This window comes from Narcine bancroftii, chromosome 1, assembly GCF_036971445.1.
Source record: "Narcine bancroftii isolate sNarBan1 chromosome 1, sNarBan1.hap1, whole genome shotgun sequence".
NCBI lineage: Eukaryota > Metazoa > Chordata > Chondrichthyes > Torpediniformes > Narcinidae > Narcine > Narcine bancroftii.
Genome location: NC_091469.1, coordinates 410,440,556 through 410,466,318, shown reverse-complemented (window position 1 = coordinate 410,466,318; position 25,763 = coordinate 410,440,556). Strand labels below are relative to the sequence as shown.

Genomic DNA, 25,763 nt, shown 5'->3' with positions numbered 1-25,763 from the left:
TGACAGTGGTTCAATTATTGTTAAGCTTAATTATTAATTTTGTTTAAGTATTTTACATGGGTATGAAGACAATGGATATATTCTGCTTTGTGCTGGTCATCTTATCTACTTGTTACTATTTTAACCAAAGTAAGATTAAAACTTAAAAGACATAACATGAAACTATAAATATTACATCTATGAAGCAAGTGATCAGATCTAGACACTGCCTTTAATTATAGGCTCACAAAGTTTATCCATCATATAATTTAATGTCCCTTTTAATTTACCCAACTTTTAAAGAATACATAGGCTGGGAAATTTCCTCAACTTGCTCTTGCTTTGTTCTTGTAATATGGCAGGAAGAACAAGTCAGAGGAAAATTTGAGCTGTGGATTCTGTTTAAGCACTGATTAAAGAACATATAGGAGCAGAAACAGGTTAATGCCCATTCGGAGCTAAATCACCATAATGGATTATTTTTGACCTCTGCACTCACCCCATTTGCTTTAAATCTGTGAATATGCAGCAGTTGATGAAGGTGTGTGATGAATGAAGAAACTAAGCCACCTCAGAGAATTCCAATGATCCCCATGCAAAAAACTCTTTATCTCAGTCCTAAAACACTTACACCCTATTCTTAGAGAATAACATCTAGTTCTGGACTCCTTAGCCTTCCTGTGATGGATTATATAATATTTTATATTGTATATAGATATGTTTTTGAAGAAGATAGATTGTGGGAGTGGTGTAGGTCACAAACAAACACAAACAGTTCTATAAACACATCTCATTTAAAATGCCAGAGCTTTGCTCAAGCCAGACAGTCCAGAGTCCAAGTGCCTTTGCAAAATCTTTGAAGAATGCCTATTGAGACTTCACAAGTAGGTGCTAATTGGACATGCTGTGGAGTAATGGATTATTGTTTTGGAAAGCAACAGATGAATGGGCTCAGAAGTTTGGGTCTGGTGCTGCAATCTGTCTGGTTGTAGTTTGCTGTTCTAAGAAGGTCATATGGTTTTGCAAGCAGAGAGAAAGAGAAAGAACTGGTTTCTGCAGTCATGGCAAGCTGGCAGCTTGTTGAAACCCCATTTTGAAGATGGGCTGTGAGTTCTAAGTTCAGCTGTTGAAAACCCTTGTGGTCCATACAAGAGGAAATGGATGGCTAGAGTGTTTCACCTGAAATAAGGGAAACAAAAGGAACTCTGTGATGACTTGCAGAAGAAGAGGTTATCATTTGGAAAACCCTGATGGGGAAAGTTTCTTTGGCAAAATACTGAAGTGACTGATCAGAGGGAATCAGTTTGTGTGGGTTCAACGAGCAAAAAATCTCTCTGAAACCAACAAGAACCTTCCTGAGCGGTAACCAATTACCTTTAAGCACCAGAGCTTGGTGAAAATTCATAAATGTTAAATTCTGTGCACCGCATAAGAACTTGGAGGAGTGAGAAGTGAAATTGGACTATGAATCAAATAACTTTTCTGAACTTATACACATTACAGACATGTGCGCTTAGAATTAGAAAGGGGTTGTTCCTGTTTTTATGTTTAAACAAATTTAAAAATGACTTATTTAAGTAATTATTTATCTTGGTGAATTTCTATTGTTGCTGGGTTTTGGGGTTCTCTGGGCCCATAACACCTAGTCTGTCAATCCCTCAACAAATGTTGTTAGTTTCATTGAGATTTCATCTCATGTTTCTAAACTTCAGAGAATACAAGCCAGGTTTATTAAATATTTCTTTCTCTTCCTCTTCCTCTTATCTCTGGAATCTGTCTGGTAAATTTTCATTGCACTCCAACTATGGTATGTACATATATCCCTTTTTATGTAAGGAATCCAAATCTGCACGCAAGGAAGTTTCCTTTATAATTTCAGGAAAACAACTCCTGAATTCTAATCCTGTTATAATAAAGACCTTCCTACATACTTGCTGCATTTGCACCTTGGCCATCAGTGAATTGTATAAACAAAGTTTATTTGGACATCTATGTTTGAACAATGAAAGTGTTCAATGTAAAAAATATACAGCTTTTTTGCTTTATGTCTCAAACCAGCAACAACAGAAGATGCAATTCAAAAGAGTTAAATTTTAACTATATTTATCGATAACTATTAACAATATAATATCTTAACAAAATTAACCCCACTATAAATATTTTTTGGCAAATATACAGATATCATTTATTAACAGGATGTATGTGAAAAACCCAGACCACTGGTTTAGGGATTACTACCTTTTGGTAGTTTTTTTGTTTTTTTTTTACTTTATCTTTTTTTCTATTTTTTTCATTTTCATTTTATTTAGTCCACACATGTCAAACTCAGGCCCACGGGCCAAATTTGGCCCGTGATATAATTATATTTGGCCCGCAAGATCATATCAAATATGTATTAGAGCTGGCAAGCTGGCCGCCGTGCCAGTATAGCGCATGCACAGCTAATACTACAAATCCCAGAATGCTTTGCAAATGCATTGGCGCTGGCCTGTCAGCCAGCTAATCGCCCCCACCTCCTCTGTTTACTTTCACTACCATCTGCGACCTGTCGCCTAACTCACATGTAATAAACCCCTTACGAAAAATGGCCAAACGAAAGACAGAAAACAGGACCTTTCAAGACAGGTGGGAGGCAAACTCTGACCCCAGAGTTTGATGAACTTGCATCTAAGAAGAGATGCCAAGTATCTGGTTTAGACCCACGTGCATCAGAATAAATCACAGTGTAGCAAGCTAAGCTTGGATTAATATTTTCTTTGGTTAACTTGGGACTGTTCATAGTTGAAAGATTGGATTTTCATTGAAGCAAGTTGTTATTTTTTTGACTTGATGGCTTGTGAAAAAAAATACATTTAAAAGGAGCTTAAAGGCTATAGAGAAATATTATTTATTGAATATTTTATTTCTCATTTGTTAATGCTTCTTCTGGAAAGAGTTTAACCAAAACTATTATTAAACATTTATTTTAATAAGAAAAAGTTTAACATTACATATGTTGAAAGAAGAGAAAACATGCAGATGTTCTTGAAAATTTTCAATAAATATTTAGTTTGGCCCATGACTAAGTCCAAGTTTTTAATTTTGGCCCTCTGTGAATTTGAGTTTGACACCCCTGATTTAGTCTTTAATTTGTGGTTTCTTTTTCTCCTATTGGAGGGCCTATTTACATTGTTTTGAGTTTTTATATATAGATATTATTAGTTCTTAGTAATATTAGTAGATATGTCAAAGTTAAGGTTTGCTACTTTTAATGTTCGAGGTTTAAACACTCCGATTAAGCGTAAACGCATTTTGGTGTATATTAAGAAAATGAAAATTGAGGTCATTTTTTTACAAGAAACACATCTGAATGTCAAGGAAAGTATGAAATTGAAGAGGGATTGGTTAGGGCATGTATATTCTTCTTCATTTAACTCTAGGGCTAAAGGTGTAGCAATTTTGATACATAAGAATTTATCTTTTGAATTACAATTAATGGAGGAAAAGGCAGGATGTATTCTTAAATTAAATTGTAAGATTTTTAGTGAATTGTGAACTTTACTTAATATTTATGCCCCAAATGAAGATGATGAAACATTTATCTCTGATGCATTTTTGTATCTGGGTCAGGCTAATGAGAATGTTTTAGTTGGTGGTGATTTTAATTGTGTTGGAACCTTTATTAGATAAGTCCCCGAAGAAGGTTAAGAAATCTAAAATGGCAGTTCAGGTTCAAGTGTTGATGAAAGATCTCAATTTAGTGGATATTTGGAGACGTCTTAATCCGACAGAGAAGGATTTCTCCTTTTATTCAGCTATACATGAATCATTTTCAAGGATTGACCTTTTTTTTAGTATTGGCACATTTACAGGGGAAAATGCAACAAGCGGAATATAAAAGCAGGGTGATTTCGGATAATTCTTTGTTATACTTTACATATATAACTTCTGAGAAAGTTCAAGTGGCTTATCGTTGGAGGTTTAATATAATGTTGTTAAAAATACGGAATTTATTGATTTTTTTGAAAGAACAAATTAATTTCTTTTTGAAACAAAATACTAATTCTGTTCACAGTAAATTTGTAGCATGGGATGCTATGAAAGCTTATTTGAGAAGACAAATAATTAGTTATACTTCTAAAATTAAAAAGAATCGATTAAATCAGAGTCTTGAGTTAGAGAAACGGATTAGTGAGTTAGAAAAGGAGTTTCAGAGAGACGCTACAGAAGATCAGAAAATAGAATTGTCTAGGTTGAAACTGGAATATAATACTTTGCAATCTTATCAATTTGAGAGTATGATTAACAGGACTAAACAATGATATTATGAATGGGGAGAGAAAGCACATAAGGTATTGCATGGCAATTAAAGAAGGAACAGGTTTTGAGGACTAATAATGCTGTTAGACGGAATTCGCTTATTACATATAAACCTTGTGAGATTAATGATAAATTTTATAAAAAGTTATATACATCTGATGGAAAACAAGAAAATGGATCGATTGATCTTTTTTTTAATCACAGTTGAACTTACCGACGTTAGAGGATGTAGATATACATGAGTTGGAAACACCATTACTGACTCAGAAATTAAAATGGCTATGATGGAAATGCCGAATGGTAAGTCGCCTGGTGATGATGGATTCTTGGTCGAATTTTATAAATTTTTTTACTATGACCTCTCTACAGTGTTTGGAGATGTACTACATGAGGTTGGAGAACATTATGGATTGCCTGAGTCTTGTTCTAGTGCTTTAATTACAGTAATTCCAAAGAAAGATAGAGATTCTTTGAAAGTATCTTCATATTGACCGATTTTGTTGTTGAATGTGGATTATAGAATTATAGCTAAAATTTTAGCGAATAGATTGGCTAAGTTTTTACCTAAGTTGATTCATGTGGATCAAACAGGTTTCATAAAGAATAGATATGCCTCGGATAATATTCTACATGTGATTAGTTTGATTAATAGATTTCGACAATCTTCAGTCCATCCGATGGTAATATCTTTAGATGCCGAAAAAGCATTTGATAGAGTTGAGTGGAATTTTCTGTTTAAAGTTTTGGAGAAATTTAAGTTTGGTCCTTTTTTTATTGGTTGGATTAAGGCTTTATATAGTAAACCGGTAGCTAGAGTACTGACGAATGGTTTAATTTTGGAACCATTTAAACTGACCCGATCTACTCGTCAAGGTTGTCCTTTATCACCAGCTTTGTTTGTGTTAGTGATCGAACCTTTGGCACAGTTGATAAGACAGAATACACATATACAGGGTATGAAAATTTTAGATGAGGAATATAAAATTAATGTATTTGCTGATGATGTATTGGTGTATCTAACAAATCCAGCTCAATCACTTTTGCATTTGAAGGAGTGTTTGATGCAATATGGACGTCTTTCTGGATGTCAAGTTAATTGGGAAAAAAGCAAAATATTACCAGTGAGTGAAGGAGGTTATTCAGCTTATAAAAACATTTATCTCTGATTTGATTAAATGGAAAGATTTACCTATTAATTTACTGGGTAGAATAAATACAATTAAGATGAATATTTTTCCACGTATACAATTTTTATTTCAATCCATTCCATATTTACTTGATAATATTTTTTTTGAGATTTGAATAAAATGGTTAGGGAGTTTTTATGGAGAGGTAAATTTTCAAGAGTTGCCTTGAATAAATTAACTTGGAAATATGACCTAGGGGGACTACGTTTACCACATTTTCAAAATTATTATGAAGCAGCCCAACTTAAATTTATTAGTTCATTGATGCGGCCAAATTTGGAGTTCTGTGTGCAGTTCTGGTCGCCTAATTATAGGAAGGATATAAACAGAGTGGAGAGAGTGCAGAGAAGGTTTACCAGAATGTTGCCTGGGTTTAAGCATCTGGAGTATGGGGAGAGATTGGACAGATTGGGTCTTTATTCTTTGGAGCGTAGAAGGTTGAGAGGGGATTTGATAGAAGTATTTAAGATTATGAAAGGGATAGACAGAATGGATGTGGATAGACTATTTCCGTTAAGAGGAGGAAAGTTTAAAACAAGAGGACATGAGTTAAGAATTAAGGGGCAGAGGTTTAGAGGTAACATGAGGGGGAACTTCTTTACTCAGAGAGTGGTAGCTGTGTGGAATGATCTTCCGGGAGAAATAGTGGCGGCGGAGTCAATTGTATTATTTAAGAAAAGGTTGGACAGGTATATGGATGAGAAGAAGATGGAGGGTTATGGGCATTGTGCAGGGAGGTGGGATTAGAAAGGGGTGTTTGGTTCGGTGCGGACTAGAAGGGCCTAATGGCCTGTTTCCGTGCTGTAATTGTTATGTTATGTTATGATTTGGAACGGCCCCCTAGTTGGGCCAAAATTGAGATGGCAAATATTTTTGAATTTGAAATACATCAATTTTTGTTTAGATGGAATGTAAATTTGTTACAGCAACATAATGTGCCTACACTAAAACATTTAATGAAGTTATGGGCAAAGAAAAAGAAAATGATAGGTTCTAGTGGTGAATTGTCGGCCTTGACTCCATTGTATAACAATCAACTTATTTCTTTCTCAATACATAATCGAAGTTTATTACATTGGAGATTTAAAGGTGTGGAAAATTTGGGAGATTGTTTTAAGGAAGGTAAATTTTTATCTTTTGATCAGATGAGGGACAGTTATGGTATTGATAAGAATTCTTTGTTTCCTTATTATCAAATTCGATCTTTGGTAAAGCATGTGTTTGGTAGAGATATGATTTTACCTGAAATGACTAAATTTTAGACTTTTCTTATGAAGATACCAGAGAAGGGTTATATTTCAGTTATGTATCAAATATTACAGGATGGTATGGATAAAAAGGGTTGGGATAAATCTAAAGGTAAATGGGAATTGGAAATTGTTTTTATTTTTTCCGAGGATGATTGGTCAGATATTTGTTATGATAGTGTAACTAGACTGATAAATGCACGTTATGCAATGATTAATTATAATTTTTTACATCAATTATACTTAACACCTGAAAAGCTAAAAAAATATGGTTTCCATTAATCAGATTTGTGATTTAGATGTGGTAACGCTGTTGGAACTTTTTTTCATGTGGTTTGGTCATGTATATATTTACAATCTTTTTGGAAGAAAGTACAATTGTTTCTGGAATACCTGTATAAGATTAAAATACCTTTAGATCCAACAGTATTTTTATTGGGTAGTTTGCAACCTTTGAAAGGTCTGGGATTAGATAAATTTCAACTTGCTTTTGTATATTTAGCATCATCTGTAGCGAAAAAATGTATTGCCAGTACGTGGAAAGATACAAATATGATTGATATTAATAGATGGCATAATGAGATGAAATAATGTTTAATAATGGAAAAAAATCACATATGTTTCATGTGATAACTATAGTTTTTCTATTAATAAGTGGTTGTTATATTCAGAATATTTACATTTTGATTTACATTGATTGGATCTTAATATGTATGCTTAATTTTTCTTTATTTTTTTCTCTCTTTAGGAGAGTTGGCTGAAAGGTGGGGGGTTCTTCTTTTTTTTCTCTTTTTCTTTTATTTTCTTTTTTCTCTTTTATATATATAAAATATATCATTCATGTTTAGTTTATTGTTATATATGTTACTTATTATCTGTATTTTGAATGAATAAATAAAGTTTTAATAAAACCCAGACCATTAAAGTTTGTGGCCAATACTCAAAAAAGGAAAAAAATTCAAAAAACCACAGGTCAGTCAGTTAAGTAAGTGAACACAGTCCATAGAATTCAATCTCAAAGTTCCTTGTCCAAGTTCAGTTCTTTAACTGATAACACATTGAATAGAACATTGGAGGGAGAGAAATGACTGATGTTGTGTTGCAGTAAGCTTACAAATCCTTTTGCAGGCTTCCTCAGATGACTTTCTTTGGTTCTCAAAGTGTAGTTTTTAACCACCTCACTTATGAGCCATGTGCATTTAACACAGCTCTCCAAAATCTCTATGACAAAAGAGATTCACAGTGACCTTTTTAGTCACACTTGAATTCAGTCTTTTCCCTGAGATAGGTGTCAGCCATAACTGTTCTCATACACAGAGCATGTGGTGTCTCTGTGTATCTTTCTTGGCTGCTCCAAACTGAACTTTCTGCTTCACGGCTGAATTTTCCTTTGTTTTTGAAAGTTCCAAGCAATTAATACATTCTTCTCTCTCTTATCGCAATGTCTTTTCCAGGACTGGCTTTATACCCAACCAGCAGCTGGTTTGCACTGGTGTTCATACTGTAGTTTACCCGTGGACCCTGTCTGAAGTATATATTATGAAAGATTTAAAAATGGCCAGAGTCCAAAGGGTTAATAAAGGTCTACATGATTCTGAGAGGCATAAGGTGGAGATCCAGCACTTTTTTTCCATGGCAAGGATAGCAAACATCAAAGGACATCTGTACAAAATGATGGGAGGAAAGTTTAGAGAAGACATTAAGGGTAAGTTTTTTTTACACAGAGAGTTATGGATGACTTGCCAGGGGTGCTTTCACAGAGAGATGAGTCTGGGCACAAGTGTTAAAATCACATGTAACTTTTATTAACACACAGGAAACAAAAAGAGCAGAATGTTAAATGGTACTCGATCACTATTTCACGTAAGCGACGATATAGACATTCAGATTGGACTTCGGTTGGACTCTGACAATGGTAAACCTATATTCAATCCACTCACACACTACAAACAGGGACTCTTACACACACCTAGTTCCCTGACCAATGGGGGTTCAGCTCCCTGCAAGTATTGATCTATCACAATATTACGGCTCAGATTCAGTATACTACACACCTTACCCGTGACACCTCCAGTGATGTCCACAGTAGCGACCTGACGGAGCGATGTCCAGAGCTTGGACAATGAGGAAGAGAGAAAGAATGTGCTATACATTGATGTTTTATATAGTTCTGATCTGGGGATCTAGCCAATAATGACCCTAGGAGATTTAAATTAGCCAAGGCAAGGTGTGCACTAATGGATGGCTGGATTCCAACCTTAATTGACAAGTGATGTAACTTCTGAATAAGTTTCAGTCAGGGAGGAAATGTGACCACCCACAATACACACATTCCAAACAGGCAGGGAGGCCACGTTTCCTCCACACACAATTATCTAGCTGTGTTGCCAAGTTCAAGGATTGCTATCTTTCTGCAATCTAAGGCTACCTTCAACATGATTAATAACTCTGACAAGCAATGTGTTCTCCGTGACCTCAATGATCATGCCTCCTCCATCCTCATCCAAATAATTTAAGTATAGTGGTATTTGGTAATAGGTAGCACAGTTAACGCAATGCTGTTACAGTGCCAGCGACCGGCATTCAAATCAGGGGCTGTCTGTAAAGAGTTTGTACATTCTCCCCATGTTTGCGTGGGTTTTCCCTAGGTCCTCTGGTTTCCTCTCACCTAATGTAAAGTATTGTAGGTTAATTTGGGTGTAATTGGGTGGCACAGGTTTAAATGGCCAGAATGAGCTTCTACTGTGTTGTAAAAACAATTAAAATATTTAATTTAAAATTACAAACAGCATTGAATCTGGTGGAAAACCACTCATCATAGCCATCCAATCACAAAGCAGTACTCTACTAATATTCTCATGTTTCCAAGCCCATTTTGGATCCATTTTGCCAACTTTCCCTCAATCCAATGGGCTCTTGTCTTTTGAATCAATCTGCTGTGTTTTGTCAAAAGTCTGACTAAAGTCCAACTGCCCTTCCTTCATTGATAATTTCATTCATTTTCAAAGCAATGATTTAAATAGGTTGCTCAGAATCAGAATATTTCTATAAACTGCATTTAAAAATTAAAATTAGTGCAAGAAAAAGAAAGGTGGTGTCTGTGGTTCATAATTCATTCAGAAATCTAATGGCAGAGGTGAAGAAGTTGTCCTTGTGCTGCTGAGTGCTCATCTTCAGGCTCCTGTATTTTTCCCCCGATGGTAGCAGAGTGAAGAGAAGAAGCTGCTTTCTTAAGACAGCGCCTCTTGTAGATGTCCTCAATCGAGTGAAGACTGGTACCCTGTGAGGTTGCTGCTGAGTTAACAACCCTCTGGAGTTTTTTTCTGGACTGAGTGTTGGCACCAGACAGTGATGCCACCAGACAGAATACTCTCCAAGGTTCATCTGTAGAAGATTTCAAGAGTCTCTGGTAACGTAGCAAATCTCTTCAAACTCCTCACAAAGAATAACGGCTGGCAATTTTTCTTGATTGCATCGACATGAAGGCTCCAGGACAGATCCTCGGAGATGTTGACACCCAGGAATTTGAAGTTCTTGATCCTCTTCACTGCTGACCCCTTGATGAGGACTGGATCGCGTTCTCCAGATTTCTTTCTGAAATCTCCAATCATCCCTTTGGTTTGGTCAGTTGAGTGCAAGGTTGTTGCTGTGACACCACTCCACGAGCTAAACGAGGTCCTTCTTGTACTGTTCCTCATCGCTGCCTGTCTCCGATTAGTGCCCGACCTTTCCAGTCCCTCAGAATCCTTTCCACCACTGCGTTAGACCATCAGGTCAGTAGACACCAGACATTTCCCTGCTGCCTTTCTTGAAAGGGGAGAGCATCTTTGCTTGTCCTCCAGCCCTCAGCCATTTGTGCCCACTCCAGTGAAGATGTAAAAATCACAGCCACAGACAGCCCCAGCGATCTCTTCTTCCTGGAGCGGCCAGAGACAAATCCCGGCGTGGCAGGACCGGTTTCGCCGTTGTGTTGCGAGGTCATTATTGGAAACACGCCATTGTCACGGATGGAAAATGTTTGCGAGGCCTGCAAATTAGGAGTGCAATTAGAAAGAGTTTGGGAATGTTGCGATGTTCATGTTATTGACACATTGTCCGTAGTGAAAAAATGTATTGCTAGTACGTGGAAAGATACAAATATGATTGATGTTAATAGATGGCATAATATGAAATATTAATAATGGAAAAAATTGCATACGTTTTGTGATAATTATAATTTTTTTATTAATAAGTGGTTGTTATATTCAGAATATTTACATTTCAATTTATATTGATTAGATCTTAATATGTACATTTAATTTTTCTTTAATATTCTTTCTTTTTTCTTTCTTTATGGCTCTACTTAGGAGAGTTGGCTGAAGGGGGGGTTCTTTTCTTTTTTTTCTATAAAAAAAGTTGATGTTTATGGTTAATTGTTGCATATGTCATATATTATTTGTTTTTTGAACGAAAAAATAAAGTTTTAAAGTTTTTAAAAAAGTTTTCCATAGCCAGTCCTGCGTGTCCAATGTGAGCTGCAAAGACCTACTCGTTAAATTCAGCCTAATTCCACTCTCCTTCTTGGACCGGGAAGTTTTCGTATTAAATGACAACTTTGATTTCTGCTTTCCTTGAGGCAAGTGCAAGCGCTCCGTGGGATTTCTGCCCGTCTCGGTGAATGCGCTCCCGCTTTGTCCCGCCCTCACGCCGTGTCGTCAGCAGACGTCGGCGTGCGTTGCCACGGTTACCGCTCATCTCGGCCACAGACGGACCGGCGAGGAGGTGAGGCAGCAATGATGTCGCGGATACGGCCCTTGGACATGAGCAGGAAACAGTACCAGCAGCTTGCCGATACCCTATGCAAGCTCACCAAGCGATGTGAGTGAAAAGGGAGGGGGAGGGGGAGGTGGGGGTGGGGGGTGGGGTCATGCTACATGAGGGATACTCAAGAAAATGTGCGGATGCTGCTGGGGTCCAATGCACAACAGCACTGGAGAAACCCGAGCAGGTCGCACGTTACACCCGAAGAAAGTTAAAGGCAGTCGACGTTTCAGGCCCGAGCCCTTTTTTGGTAGCACCGAAAGTCAGGCAGACCCCCGTGGGGGCGAGGAGATGGAGCAACACCGGCTTGACAGGTAAGAGGTAAATTGCAGGTGGGAGGGGAGAAGAGAAAGGAAGCCGAGAAGTGACAGGGGAGAGGGCAAAGACTCTCTGATACTGATACTGTAGCTCTGATGCAAAAAGGGATTGGGGAGCTAGAGGAAGGGAGGAAGAGGGATGAGGGGAAGAGAGAGAGATAGGTGGAGGAGATTAATAGAAATTGGATGCTGTCAGGTTGAAGATTTGTATAGACAGAATGCAAGGTGTTGTTTGTCCAATTTGCGGATGGCCTAAACTTGGCAGTGGACAGATGTGTCCGTGTGTTAATTAATTGAAGTGGTTGCTACTGGGAGGACCTTGTGTTTACAGTGGATAGAGAGAAGGTGCATAATGAAGTGATCACTTATTTGGTGCCCAGTCACCCCAATGGAGAGGGAGTAGATGACACAAATTTCTTGTTTATTTTCATCTTGTGATGACATTGTTTAATGTATCATATAGCTTGAACGTTGAGTGGGTGGGGAGGGGGGGGGGTGAAGGAGGGAGGGGGGGAGAAAGGGCAGAAAATGACACTGTATATTCAAGAGGGAAATGTCTGTTTGTATTTTGGTCAGTCTGGTTCATAGTGTGAAAAATTTTTAAAAAATTTAAAAACCACTGGATGCAGTAAATGACCTCTGTGGATTCATAGGTGAAGTGCTGCTTCTAAGTGAAACTTGATTTTTAGGCCTGAGTTGTTGACTGCCTTTTACTTTTATGGATCCTCAAACACTTCTGAAGGCTGATGCATTAATCACCTTATAATGACTGTTAGTGCAATGCTAATTAAAGGTGACTGAGACTGAGAGGAGCTGTAAGTTTGAATATTTATCTCTCACTTTATTCATCCTGTAAAGATAGTTGCAGTAGGACATAGTAGGTGTGTGTATGCCATTTGGGGATTTAAGAAAAAAGTGGTCCATTTGGGCTGTCAAACCTGCCCCACTATTCATTAAGATCAAGGCTGATCTCCTGCTTTACTGCCACTGTTCTATACTACCATGTTCTTTAAATCCTTCAAAATCCATAAATCAGTTAATTGCTTTGTTTATTGTCTTGACTTGCATAGTCTACTTGTATAAAGAATTTGAAATTCACCATCCTCTTTAGAGCTGTAGAGCCATGCAGCACTGACACAGTCTCTTTGACCCAGTTCATATATGCCAACCAAGTTGGTTCAAATTGCCTGCATTTCATCCATATATTTTCAATGTACCTGTGTAAGGGTCTTTAAATACTGCATTTGTACCCACCTCTGGAAGCTAGTTTCATATACCTACCACCCCTATCTTGGAAAAAGGATTGTAAACATTTGCCTTATCTATGCCTTCATGATTTGTGTAGTTCAGTAAGGTCATTCCTCAGCTTCCTACACCACAGGGAGAAAAAAAAGTTCTAGCCTATCTAATCTCTCATTATAAATTATTGCCCACTCCCAGTAACATCTTTTCTGCACTCTTTTCAGATTCCTAGAGTTAGGTGACAAAAACTGTGCATAGTAAGAGTGTTCTCACCAATGTCTTGTACAATTCAGAATCAGTATTTATTGTCATGAACAAGTCATGAAATTCAGTGTTTTGCAGCAGGCTTCACGGTTCAAACATTCATATTATAACCATCTTATGACATGACTATATTAAAAAAAAATAGTGCACGAAAAGTAAGGCAGTGTCTTTGGTTCATTGATCATTCAGGAATCTGATGACAGTGGGGAAGAAGCTGCCCTTATGCCATTCAATGCTCGTCTTTAGGCTCCTGTACCTTTTTCCCAATGGTAGCAGAGTGAAGAGGGCATTGCCTAGATGGTGGAGGTCTTTGAGGATACCGGCTGCATTTTTAAGAAAAAAAATGTAGCCACATGATGTCTTAACTGTTAAACTGTATTAAATACCTTGACCAATGAACGCAAATGTGCAAAATACTTTCTTCACTGCTGTTGTCTACCTGTGTCACTACTTCCAGGGAACAATGTACCTGTATCCTTAGGCCTCTGTTCTACAACATTCTCCAGGGCCCTACCATTTACTGTATAAATCTTCCCTTACTTAACTTACCAAATGTACTTGCATGTTTGTCTGAGTTAAATTCCAACCACCATTCCTGTTCCACTTCCTCAATTGATCTAAATAGTGTTGTTAATTTGGAAATATTCACTATTCACAATAATATTCTGCTTTTCTCTTTAGTGCACCAAAGTGGACTTCATTATTTTCTTCATTATATTGATTCTGCCATGTTCTTCGTCATGGACTTGGTCTGCTGTATCCTCTTGATGCCTCTTTGCTTCCTCTTCTCAATTGGCAATCCCACGTAACTTTTCATCAAAAGCAAATGTGGAAATATCGCATTTGGTCCTTCATTGAAATTGTTGATATTGATGGTGGATAGTTGGTTATGAATTGTTGTAAAATTTCACATGTCACAAAATGCAAACCCAAGAAAGATTCATTTATTTCCACTCTGCTTTAATATGATTGCATTAGCCTCCAACTTTGTTGACTAAGCTTACCATGACTTTATCAAAGGCCTTTTGGAAAGAAAAACCAACTGATAATGAGGAGTAATTGGAAAAGGCCAATAAAAAGCACTCCTCCTCTTTTCCTTCTTAACAACACAGCAGATTGCATAATTTCAATAATCTTCCTTCAAAGATCAATGATCTATTGTATAAGATAAACTGTCTGTTTTTTTTTGTATTTTAGTTTACTAGTATGTACTTGTATCTTTGGTGCAGTCAACAGACAGGAGGTGCAGTGTTTGATGAAAGTTTTCAGTATCCTTGCTGACACTTTTCCTGAGCAACGTATTACTGTTGGACTTGATCGAAACAAATTTAGAAATGTTCTGCACACCACATTTGGAATGACTGATGATATGATCATGGACAGAGGTGAGTGTTGCAATATTCTCATGTAGGAATTTTCATAAGATGTATATTTATGGATTTTGAGCATAGAATGTAAAACATTGCAACATGATAGAGTCCCTTAGGCCATGATGTTGTGTTAACCAACTCCACAATAAAGTTAGGAGCAAAACATGAAAGTCTGCAGACACCGTAATTGAAGTTAAAACACAATGCAGGAAAAGTTAGCAGGTCAAAAAGTGTACTTTATGTAGCAAAAAAAAATGCATAACCAACATTTTGGGCTTGAGCCCTTCATCAAGGTGTGTCTACATTTTCCTCAACGTTGGCTGCGCATATTGTCTCTTAAGATCAAAATATTTCCAACTTCTCGTTGTAAAGTGGAGATATGGTTGTTATTAAATTGAATAGAGCAGGGTTCTAGAGACATCAATAAAATGAAGGTCAGCTCATCTGATTATTTTCAAACATTGATTGCAAGTCTAAAGTTTTATTTTTACTATAATCATGAATTAAGTACCATCAACACATTTCTGGTTTGACTAACCAAAATGTTAGTTTGAGATTTACTCTATTTTTAAGCCATAGGATATAATAAGATCCTTATTTCTCATAAGAAAGGCTCATATTGAGGAAGCGAATATTTGCTCGTGCTTTTTTTGTCCCCTCCTTTGCTTTAATTGATTAAATATATTAATACTTGTGGATCTTATTTATTGATTTACCTTTTAGGATATGTGAGTTGCAAAGGAACATAGGGAAATAGATGGATATGAGAAATATAATAAGTTGTAGGTGTTCAGGGAAATGGTAGAAGAGTGGGACGAATAGGCTTCCACTGTGTCTTGGAAAGCCAATACCTGTAACTAACATAAACTTTAAATTCTTGATGTTAGTTTGGATTTTTTTTCAGTTTTTCGTGCATTTGATAAAGACAATGATGGCTATGTCAGCATGAAAGAGTGGATTGAAGGACTGTCAATATTCCTCCGAGGAACTTTGGATGAAAAGATTAAATGTAGGATTAATTACCTTTTTGTTTGTTTATAGTTATCACCCTCTTCTCTAGTAACCTTTTGAAATTGAACCAGCCAGTTTGGATCTATGCTGCCATGTTCAATCATGAGTTCTTTTCAGTACTACATGCTATACCTTTACTATATATTTCAGTAGCCACAATTGTGCCCTTAATCTCAGCTCATATGGTGCAGAAATCCTTAAGCATGTCTTTAAGCATGAAAGCCTGCAAATGTGTTGAAAAACACATCAGGTCATGCAACAACTATGATGGGCTTAGCCCATCATCACGGTATGAGCAAAGGACAGAAAAGTGCTTGAATAGAGAAGTGGGGGTGAAGAGGAGAGGAGGGAAGAAGGGGCAATGGGGAAGAGTACCCGCTAACACGCAAGACCTACTGAGTTTCTCCAGCATATTTGTGTATTGCACTTGGCATGTTTTCTTACTTCTATACTTGACCATTCTACTGCACCATTGAACAGCCTCCCATATTCTTCCCTTGAAAAACCTAGTCACCCACCCCTCTTTGGGAAAGCTGTGCTCAATTGAGAGAGGATGCAGAAAAGATTTACAAAGATATTGCTGGACTGGAGAACTTGAGTTATTAAGTTGGGACTGTTTTCTCTGGTGTGGAGGAGGTTGAGGGATGGCCTTATTGGGAAGTTTATAAAGTTATGAGGGACATATATAAAATGGATTATCACATTCTTTTTTTTCCCCCTAGAGTTAGGAGACTAAACAGGAAACTATAGGCTTCAGGTGAGAGGGAAAATATTTAAAGGGGATTGAAGAGTGAGTATGGAATGAATTGCCAGAGGAGGTGGCAGAGGTGGATATAGTAACAATGTCTAAAAAACATTTGGACAGGTACATAGAAAGATTCAGAGGGACATGGACAGGCAAGTGGACCTAGTTCAGGAAAACACCTTGGTCTATAAATTGGCTCAAAGGGCCTATTTCCATTATGCATTTCTCTCATTCCATAACTCTGACTCTATAGGGGTGGCACAGTTAGCATGAAATGAAACACAAAAGTCTGCAGACACTGTGGTTGAGGTAAACACACGTTGCTGGAGAAACTCAGCAGGTCAATTAGTGTACTTTATGTAGCAGATACAAAGATACATAACCAATGTTTTGGGCTTGAGCCCTTCATCATGATATGACATAATGTTCGCAGGCGTCCAAACAAAATGGTGGGGGGAAGGTCAGGAGGAGGAGCACAGTCCCAAAGGCAGGAACTAATTGGTGGATAAGGGAGGGAGGGAATGCCACACCAGCAAGCAGGGTAAGGGGGGAAGGCTCTGTGAATGGAGAGTGAATGGACAGATGGAGGAAAAAAGACAAAAAGAATGGGAAGGGAGGGACAATGGAGAGTAAGCTAGCAGAAATTTGAGAAGTTGATTATTAATCCCATCCAGTTGGAGAGTGCCCAGATGGAAAATAAAGGGTTGATCCTCCAATTTACAGGTGGTCTTGTTTGGACAGTACATGAGGCCATGGCAGTCATGAAGGTATGGAAGTGGGGCGCAAAATTGAAATGGATGGCCACTGGGACATCACAATTACTGATGCGGACAGAGCAAAGGTGCTCAGTGAAATGATCTCCCAGTCTGCGTCCAGTTTCTCTGATGTAGAGAAGGGCATAATGGGAGCAAAGGATGCAGTCAATGACTCTGCGGAACACAAGCAAAGCGTTGCTTCTCTTGGAAAGATTGTTTTGACCCCTGAATGCTGGTGAGAGAGGAGGTGTGGGCACAAGTGTGGCACTTCTTGCAGCTGCAGGGGAAGATGCCAAGGGGGCGTGTAATGGGAAGGGATGAGTGGGCGAGAGAGTCATAGAAGAGAGGGGAAAAGATGGAGAGATGTGTCTGGTGGAAATGTGTCATTTCCATTGGAAATGGCAGAAATTATGGAGGATAATGTGTTGGTTGTGGAGGCTGGTAGGGTGATAGATAAGGACAAGGGGAATTCTCTCTTTGATGGGTCAGGGGCAGAGGGGAATGGAGGAGATGTGGAACAGGGCTGGGTTGTGGCAGAAACATTGTGTGCCCTCTCCCCATAACATCTGGTACCCTTACTAATCAACCTCTGCTTTAAAAATACCCAGTATCTTGATCTCCACACCTGTCTGGAAACAAATTCACAGATTCACCATCTCTGGCTGAAGAAATTTCTCATCTCTTTTGGAAAGGGATGTCCTTTTATTCTGGGGTTATGCCTCTGGTCTGAGACTCCCACTACAGGAGACATCCACTCTATCCAGCTCTTTCAATGTTTAGTAGATTTTAATGAGATCCCCCTCATCCTTTTAAACTTCAGCAAGTAAAGCCCCAGAATCATCAAACGCTTCTCATACGTTAACCCATTCATCCCCAGGATAATTCTCATAAACCTTTGTTGTTATACAGTATGTTGTTAAATAATTATTCTTGGAACATCCAGGACATTTTGCTACATTTAAAATGCTATGTTATTAATATTTGTCAGACAACATAAAGTATATATGTCAATTAATCGAGATTAAAGTTAGTTATTTACTTCGATTCAGTCTGTTTTGACGTTTTTGATCTAAATGGAGATGGGTTCATTTCACGAGAGGAGATGTTTCATATGCTCAAAAGTAGCCTTGTCAAGCAACCAACGGAAGAAGATCCTGATGAAGGAGTAAAAGACTTGGTAGAGATAGCACTGAAAAAAATGGTAAGAAAATTGACTATAGATTGAGATTTTTTTTCTCTTATGCAGGTCTACCTTGCATGAGTATAATGGATACCCCATTTTCGTGCTGTAGGCAAAAACAAATGCTACCTAAAAACCTATTAATTGTGAGTTTTCTCACTAAATTTAATAAAATTGTAACAAATATTTGTTAAAAACTAAAGATTGGACAATGTGGATAATTTGTCTTTCTAACTCTATAATAGAACAGGAAAAAGATTCAGTGCATAATTTTTCTTAAATTATTTTCATTTCCTTATCATATCAAAATATTTCAAAGTAATCCATAATTAATTGGACTTTTTTTGTCAATACTATCAATTTCGTATGTCATTGCAAACAAGTTATCCAGAATGCTTTTCAAGAATTCGGCTGATTTGTAGGAGATTGATTGTAAAATAAAATAACAAGGAAAACACTGGAGACATTATATTGTTTATATCCAAGTTGTATGTTGCACTGGAGACTATTGAATGAAAAAGAAAACAAGATGATTCTGAGACGTGGATCTTGGCTTTCAAGGGAAGAGAAATGAAATTCAGTGCCATGTGAACGTATTTTCATCAAGCTGAATTTACCTCGTTGTTAAGAGCCAAATAGTTTATTTGGAAAAATAGTTCAACATGAGCTCCAAGTGTTGTGGCATGATGAAAATCTCAAGCATAATTTGAAATTGAAATATTTTTATCTAACAGAAATTATTAATGTTAATGCAAAGCTTTTTTTCAATTGAATTACAGAAAACCTGAAATCAATACATAAATTCAATGGAATGTAATATTTTTAAAAGCTTTTTGCCTTTAAAAAAAAATTAAACTTTTAGAGAATGTGACTGAAGTGCATTGATATGGGATGGAAGAGCAGATAGATATTATGGAGGCATGTTTTTGAAGGAAGTAAACTCTCAATGGTCTCTTTCCTAGGAAAGACATAGGTTGGATGTTGCATTTAACAGCAAATTATGGATGTTATGAAATATGTTATTGATAATTCTTATTTTGCATGCTATAATGGAGAGAATTTTTTTTGTTGATTTTTTTCAATGGTTAAATCAGTTTCATTGAAATCAATGAAGCCCTTGTTTTGTAGGAAAATTTAACATAGTTTTGATATGAATATATGTGAACAGTAATATTTAGATTAAGGTTAAGTTATATTTCTTATAAAAATTTCTTTAAATTAAATTATAGAATTAAAATATTGTGTATGCATTCTTAGTAAGTTAGTTGCGGGCTCATACTGGGGCACATTTACTCAGAGAAGAGAGTTCATTCTCGCAGTTGCAAAGACAGAGCTAATGGATCAGAAGTGGTTCTTAATTATTCAAGAACAATGGAGTGTTTACTTTATTAAAAATTAAAGTATCAAAGTACTCAATAAGAACTGCTGAAGGAAGCCATCTGTTTTGAACTAAACCACTTAAGGGCTCTTGAACAAGAGAAATGAAACTCAGTGCCATGTGAGTGATATACTTAAGCCATTGAAACAGAAGTGAGGTAATCTTTCATAGTCATGTAATCTACAAGACAGAGGCATGAAGATCACAAGATTTCTTTAAAAAAAACTGTTGCTAACAAGTATTAAAGATTTCAGTAAATGGTCACATGATTTCAAAGAATTGGAACTGACCTCATTGATGTAAATGGTTACATGATTTGGAGAAATATATTATTGAATTTAGATATTTTTGGATCAGATCAATTTGGAGAGTACAGAAGTCAAAACCCTGTAACACAATAGGTTGGAAACTTGTGAAAAGTGGAGTTGAATTACAGTAACCAGAATAGATGCTGTTGTGTGTTACTCCTGGGGAAAAAGAGGAACACAGAATAAGTGGCTTTTGAAATAAGGAGGACCACTTTCTGACTCTTTGGAAAAGAGGATAGAATTCTACTGGGTCCATTTTTATATGGCTACTTCATTTAACCCTTGTTTGGGTTTATGAATTAATCATGGAAGAAAATAGCCACATTTGCTGTCTCTTTGAAAAGAGGGCAGATTCTTCATGTGGAAAGCAGATTCCAAAATCTTCAGTAAAAGGAAGATTTGATCCTGGGAATTTTATTCTCCTTTTCACAGAGGTACATTAGAGCTCAAAAGATGGTCAATTCTTTTTTAAAGAACATCTCTCAAGACATCTCATCAAAAGAATTGTGAGTAAAGCGGTCTGAAGATATGATGTTTAAAAGCGTTTTATAATTATTTCTGAGCTGAGAATTTAAGACCTTCAAGCAAGACTAAAATGTTGTTGAAGTTTTAAAAATGGACTTTTCAGAGTGGGACTTTAATTACACATACACACACACACCTATGTTTTACATTTGCATGTAATGGGGTTAAATTTAGAGATAAGTAAGAAATGCTATGTTATTGGTAGTTTAATAAAAACTATTATTTTGAATTTACCATTGTCTGGTGAAATTTCCATTGCTGTTCTTGTGTTAGTGCTATCAAAGTTCCTTTAGTTCTAAACAAAAAAAAGGGTTGTTAGTTTGTAACAGTTTCCATAAATAGCTGCAGGCCTGAGAATTGGACTCATTTCAAAATGTGGCAAAGAAACACCTTTAAATTGATGAAGAGCAGGCTGACATAACATGAACAAATTGGCGAGAAACATAAAATGTAGGAGCAGAATTGAGCCATTCAACCCAAAAGAGATGGTTGTTGACTTCAGAAGGACCTGGGGGAAGCATACTCTACTGACCATTGACCATGTTCATGTTTTCAGGAATAAATATCTGCAATAATCTGAACTGGGTCAAAGACATTAATGCAAGAAAGAGCACCAAGACCTCCACTTCCTTGAAATACCAAGTTCAGCATGTTTCCCTTGTCTCTCAGGGTTACCATTGAAAGCTGCATTGCTGGATGCATCATAGCATGGTATGGGAACTGTTGTCGACTTCAGGAGGGCCTGGGGGAACCGTGCTCCACTGACCACTAATGGCTCGACAGTTGAGGTCGTTAAGAATGTCAAGTTACTTGGAGGACACTTGGCAGAGAATCTCACCTGGTCCCTTAACACCAGCTCCATAGCTAAGAAAGCCTAGCAGCGCCTCTACTTCCTGCAAATGCTGAGGAAAGTTCATATTCATCATCACTACATTTTACAGAGGTTGTATCAAGAGGACCATGTGCAACTGTATCACCGCCTGGTTTGGAAGCTGTACCTCCCTGGACCACAAAACCCTGCAGAGAATAGTGAAATCAGTGGAAAAGATCGGGTACTCCCTTCTATAGGTGGTGCCTGAAATTTGAAGGAAATGTGCGGGGCAAGTTTTTTTTAAACACAAAAGTGTTCGTGTCTGGAATGGACTGTCAAGGGTAGTGGACATGAAGGACTTCTGCAACACTCAATGCAGGCAAAAGGCAATAAACATTGTGAAGGACTCCACACACCCCTCATGTAAACTCTTCTTCCTTCTGCCATCTGGTATGAGGTACTACAGTACTTGGGGTCCTTGTGTCCAGATTGGGCAACAGTTTTTTTTCTCCCTCAAGCCATCAGACTCCTGAATTCCCAGAACATATGTGGATAGTGTACTTTGGACTTTTACTGTATATGTCTTGATATTTTTAATATTTTAATGTGTTTAACTTGTATTCTAATTTATGTAAATATCCTCTGTGGTCCTGGAGAAATGCCATCTCAACTTTACTGTGAGAGCATGGTATGAATGATAAATAAACATGACGACTTGAGTCTACTCCTCCATTCCAATCATGGCTGTTGTATTTTTCCATTTAACCCCACTCTCCTGCCTTCTCCCCATATCCTTTGATTGCCTTGCCAATCAAGAACCTTTCAACATCTGCTTTAAATATACACTGGCACCCTGTTCCAGGAATTAATTGGGACAGGGACAATGGAAAAAGAAAATTGTCAGCTCGCCGATGTCAAATGATGTCATTTTCATGCCAGGGATTAACCACCTCTACCTCTACTTGTATCCCTGGCATTTGGTGACAAAACCAGTGGAAAAGGGACAGCAGAAAGTTATGTTTCCAGTTGAAGGTAAAACACTCCAATCCCTGGGGATAAGTTGTGTCCCACTTAAGGGTGACCCAGTGGACCCTATCCCGGGACACTGCACAACCAATGAAAAAGGGGCTAATGACAGCCTCCACAATGGATAAATTCCACGTATTCGCCATCCTCTAGTTGAAGAAATGTTTCCTTTGTACTAAAGGGACATCCTTTTATTTTGAGACTGTGCCCTCTGGTTTTAGACTTTTCCACTACTGGAAAAATCTTTTGCATGTCCGCTCTCTCCAGCCCTTTCAATATTTACTAGGTGTCCATGAGATCACCGAGACCTCCCAATTGCTGCCGCTGATCCCCAATATGTCCCCACCATTGCTGCTGATCCCCGGGAGGCTTCCCGGTTCCTGTCTCTCCATGGGTTCATTCTGGCAGGGGCTGTTCCAGCTTCACGTCATGGTTCTCAAAGTTGGAACCCGACACAAACCCAGTCTTCACCTGTACACACTCCTCCTCCCAACGATCACTGACAACTCCCCACCAAGGCCCAGTCCTGTCTGGGAGACCACATTCCTTGATGACACTGGGGCAAGGGATTATTCTGCCCGCTTGCAGCTGAGAGACAGTGGCACGCAGTTTGAGAGGGAGAATTGGAGAGGAAAATCGATAGGGGTAGGTAAATAAATGGAAAGAGAAAGGTGAGAGAGCGTTACCCGAAATGAGGACAATCGTCGTTCTAGTTTCATGTCGGTTGAATATTTGTTTCAACATGCGAGGTCTGTTCAGTTCTGAAAACAATTCTGATAACTGAGGATTTCTGATTGTTTAAAATATCCTCATTTATCCAAAAATTTTTTTGGAGGTGAACAGACATCACTTATGGGTCCAAAAAAAATTTGGATAAATGAGGATTTTGGATAATGTGATTTTGGATAATCGGAGTTGTACTGTAAATTAAAAATGGGAATTTATGACATTATCCATTTGCTCCATGTAAGGCTATGTTGAAATATTGTAATCTATCCCCTTTTCATTTACTAGGACTATGATCGTGATAACAAAGTTGCATTTGTAGACTTTGAGAAGGCAGTGAAAGATGAAAACCTCTTATTGGAAGCTTTTGGACCATGCCTCCCAGATCCAAAGGTAGGATGCTTAAAAGCCCAATTTCCATTTATTTCTTAGATTGTTCCATCACTGTTTCCAATATTGTTTTGAGATATTGTAAAACGTGGTAATAAAAAGTTGTTTCACTATATAAAAGCATATACTAGGAAGTGGTGATGGTGTAGAACAAGTTTTATCAGCATTATTATGGTCTTTTATACTGGTTTCACAGTATTTAAGTGAGATGTAGAGGAAGGCTAAGGATTACTAGATGTGAAGCTATTGAAGCTGATTCTCTAGCTTGAGAGAAGCATCAATGCAACCATTGAGCTGCTTGAGGAACTTGACAGAGTTTAAGATTGATAATACATGTATAAAGAGGGAAATAAGTGGGAAGTGATGGGGTATAGGGCAGAATGTGTGAAAGATGGATAGAGGGTCCTGATATGAAATGCTGACTATTTCTACTGTATTCTGTAATGTAATCTGACTTGCTGAGTTCCTCCAGAAGTAGTTTGCTCAAGATTCACGCATCTGTCCAGTGTTTCTAGAATGTAACCATTCAGCCAGATGTTGTTGAGGTAAACAAAAAAATTCTGCAGATGCTGGGGTCTAGGGCAGTACACAAAAGTGCTAGACCAGTGGTTCTCAACCTTTTTCTTTTAACTCTCTATACCATCAGTGCTCTGTGATTAGTAAGGGATTACTTAAGGTGGTATGTGAGTGGGAAGGGAAGATTGAGAATCACTTCTCTGGACCCAATTGTTACTGAAATATTTTGCTTGAGAAAAATTGTCATTGGCCTATTTCCTTTGGAGTTATGAGACCCGTGCACATAACTAATCAATTAGATACAATTAAAACAGTGGTTTTCATTTTCTTTCCACCCATATTCCAACTTTAACAATCCATTAATAATCATAGAGCACCTATGGCATAGGAAATACTTAAAGCGGTATGAGAGTGGAAAGAAAAAAGGTTGAGAACCACTGTCCTAGAGAAATTCAGCAGGCCACACAACATTCATTGGAAGTAACATTAGGATTGAGCCTTTCACCCTGCTGTACTGGAAATGTTGATGAGCTCGTGTTTGAGTGGCATTTTTAAATTGCAGGTGTTTTTCCTTTAAAAATCTGTAAAATGTGGACATGAATTGTGAGACCACAGCTTGTCCAAAGACTTTGGAGAGTGTGATATGCAAATACAGAGATGTAGGGTGGAGGTGCAAGCTTGTTTTAAAGTACATACTGACAGGAGTTGAAGGAGAGTTGCAAGTATCTTGGAGAGAGGGGTGGGGGTGAGTATTATTAATATAGTAACTAATACAGAAATCAGGAACTAAAATTGGGTGATCACCATCTGTGGAGGCAAAGTATGGTCAAAACTTTGGGTTGAGGCTCTGCACTAGGTGATCAGCTATTTGCCTCAATAGGGTAGGAGACTGAACCTCTTTGGAGGATGAGGTGTTAAGGCACATGAAGTTTTAAGAAAGAAGGTAGTGTTGGGTCAGGCCAGGGTCTTATTTCTTCGATAGTGGAAGGGGAAGGTGGGGAATTTGCAAAGGTAATTGTTTGTGATTACAAGTCCATGAGTTTCTTACATATTGTTGATGAGTGGAGGAGGAGTGGGGGATGAAAGGTTTAGGATGAATGCAATAAAGAGGCATTTGCATCTTTACACAAAAATTGTGACTTGAAAATGGAAACAGATAGTAGCAAATAGAGATAGAAAAGGAGAACTGTTAAATATAATCTTTTTGCATCATTGCGATACAATTTTCAATAATATACTTATCTTTTCATGTAGAGTGCACTCGCATTTGAGGAACAGGCCTTTAAGAAATCCAAGAACGATTAATTGTTATTGATGCTTCTTCAGATTTCTTCTCCATTATATTTATAATGGTTAAGTGAACTCCTCATTCATTACCAGTAGCTCAAGTGGTAAGGAATTGGTCATTGTGAGATTGGTTAAGTGATTTTCACACATTTTAACTGCATAAAATCTTTTTCCTGTCATACCATATTGATGAGCAATTACTTCACATAGAAAATGAAGGTACAGAAATGCAAACACTGGTTTCTGCCATTAATTTTTCAAAAATATCTACGATTAGGTTATAAACCAATACTCAATCACAGAATAAATTTATGGTGCCAGTTACTTGCCTTTCTTAAAAAACAAAATGTAAAATGCAAAAGCCTCTGATGGGAAAGATCAGGAAGCAATTTGTACGATA

The 25,763-nt window shown here is 37.6% G+C and overlaps 1 protein-coding gene across 2 annotated transcripts; it reads left to right on the top strand.

The window, feature by feature from the left end:
* The first annotated feature begins 11,437 nt into the window (after positions 1–11,437).
* On the top strand, positions 11,438–25,542 carry clxn (calaxin). Of its 2 annotated transcripts, none has more exons than XM_069913941.1 (6): positions 11,438–11,569; positions 14,565–14,720; positions 15,610–15,714; positions 18,463–18,542; positions 23,459–23,563; positions 25,331–25,542. In XM_069913941.1, the coding sequence occupies exons 1-6, from the start codon at positions 11,485–11,487 to the stop codon at positions 25,379–25,381; spliced, it is 582 nt and encodes a 193-aa protein (XP_069770042.1). In that variant the 5' UTR covers positions 11,438–11,484; the 3' UTR covers positions 25,382–25,542. The 2 variants fall into 2 exon arrangements, with proteins under 2 accessions (XP_069770042.1, XP_069770041.1); XM_069913940.1 differs by lacking the exon at positions 18,463–18,542 and adding an exon at positions 18,266–18,417.
* Positions 25,543–25,763: the final 221 nt, after the last annotated feature.

What these genes read in the sequence shown, in the direction of transcription:
- clxn (XM_069913940.1), top strand. Translation starts at nt 11,485, where the DNA reads ATGATGTCGCGGATACGGCCCTTGGACATGAGCAGGAAACAGTACCAG. An exon ending in TTTGGATGAAAAGATTAAAT is followed by an intron (nt 15,715 to 18,265) that starts GTAGGATTAATT and finishes ACTTCGATTCAG; the next exon opens with TCTGTTTTGACGTTTTTGAT. An exon ending in AGATAGCACTGAAAAAAATG is followed by an intron (nt 18,418 to 23,458) that starts GTAAGAAAATTG and finishes TTCATTTACTAG; the next exon opens with GACTATGATCGTGATAACAA.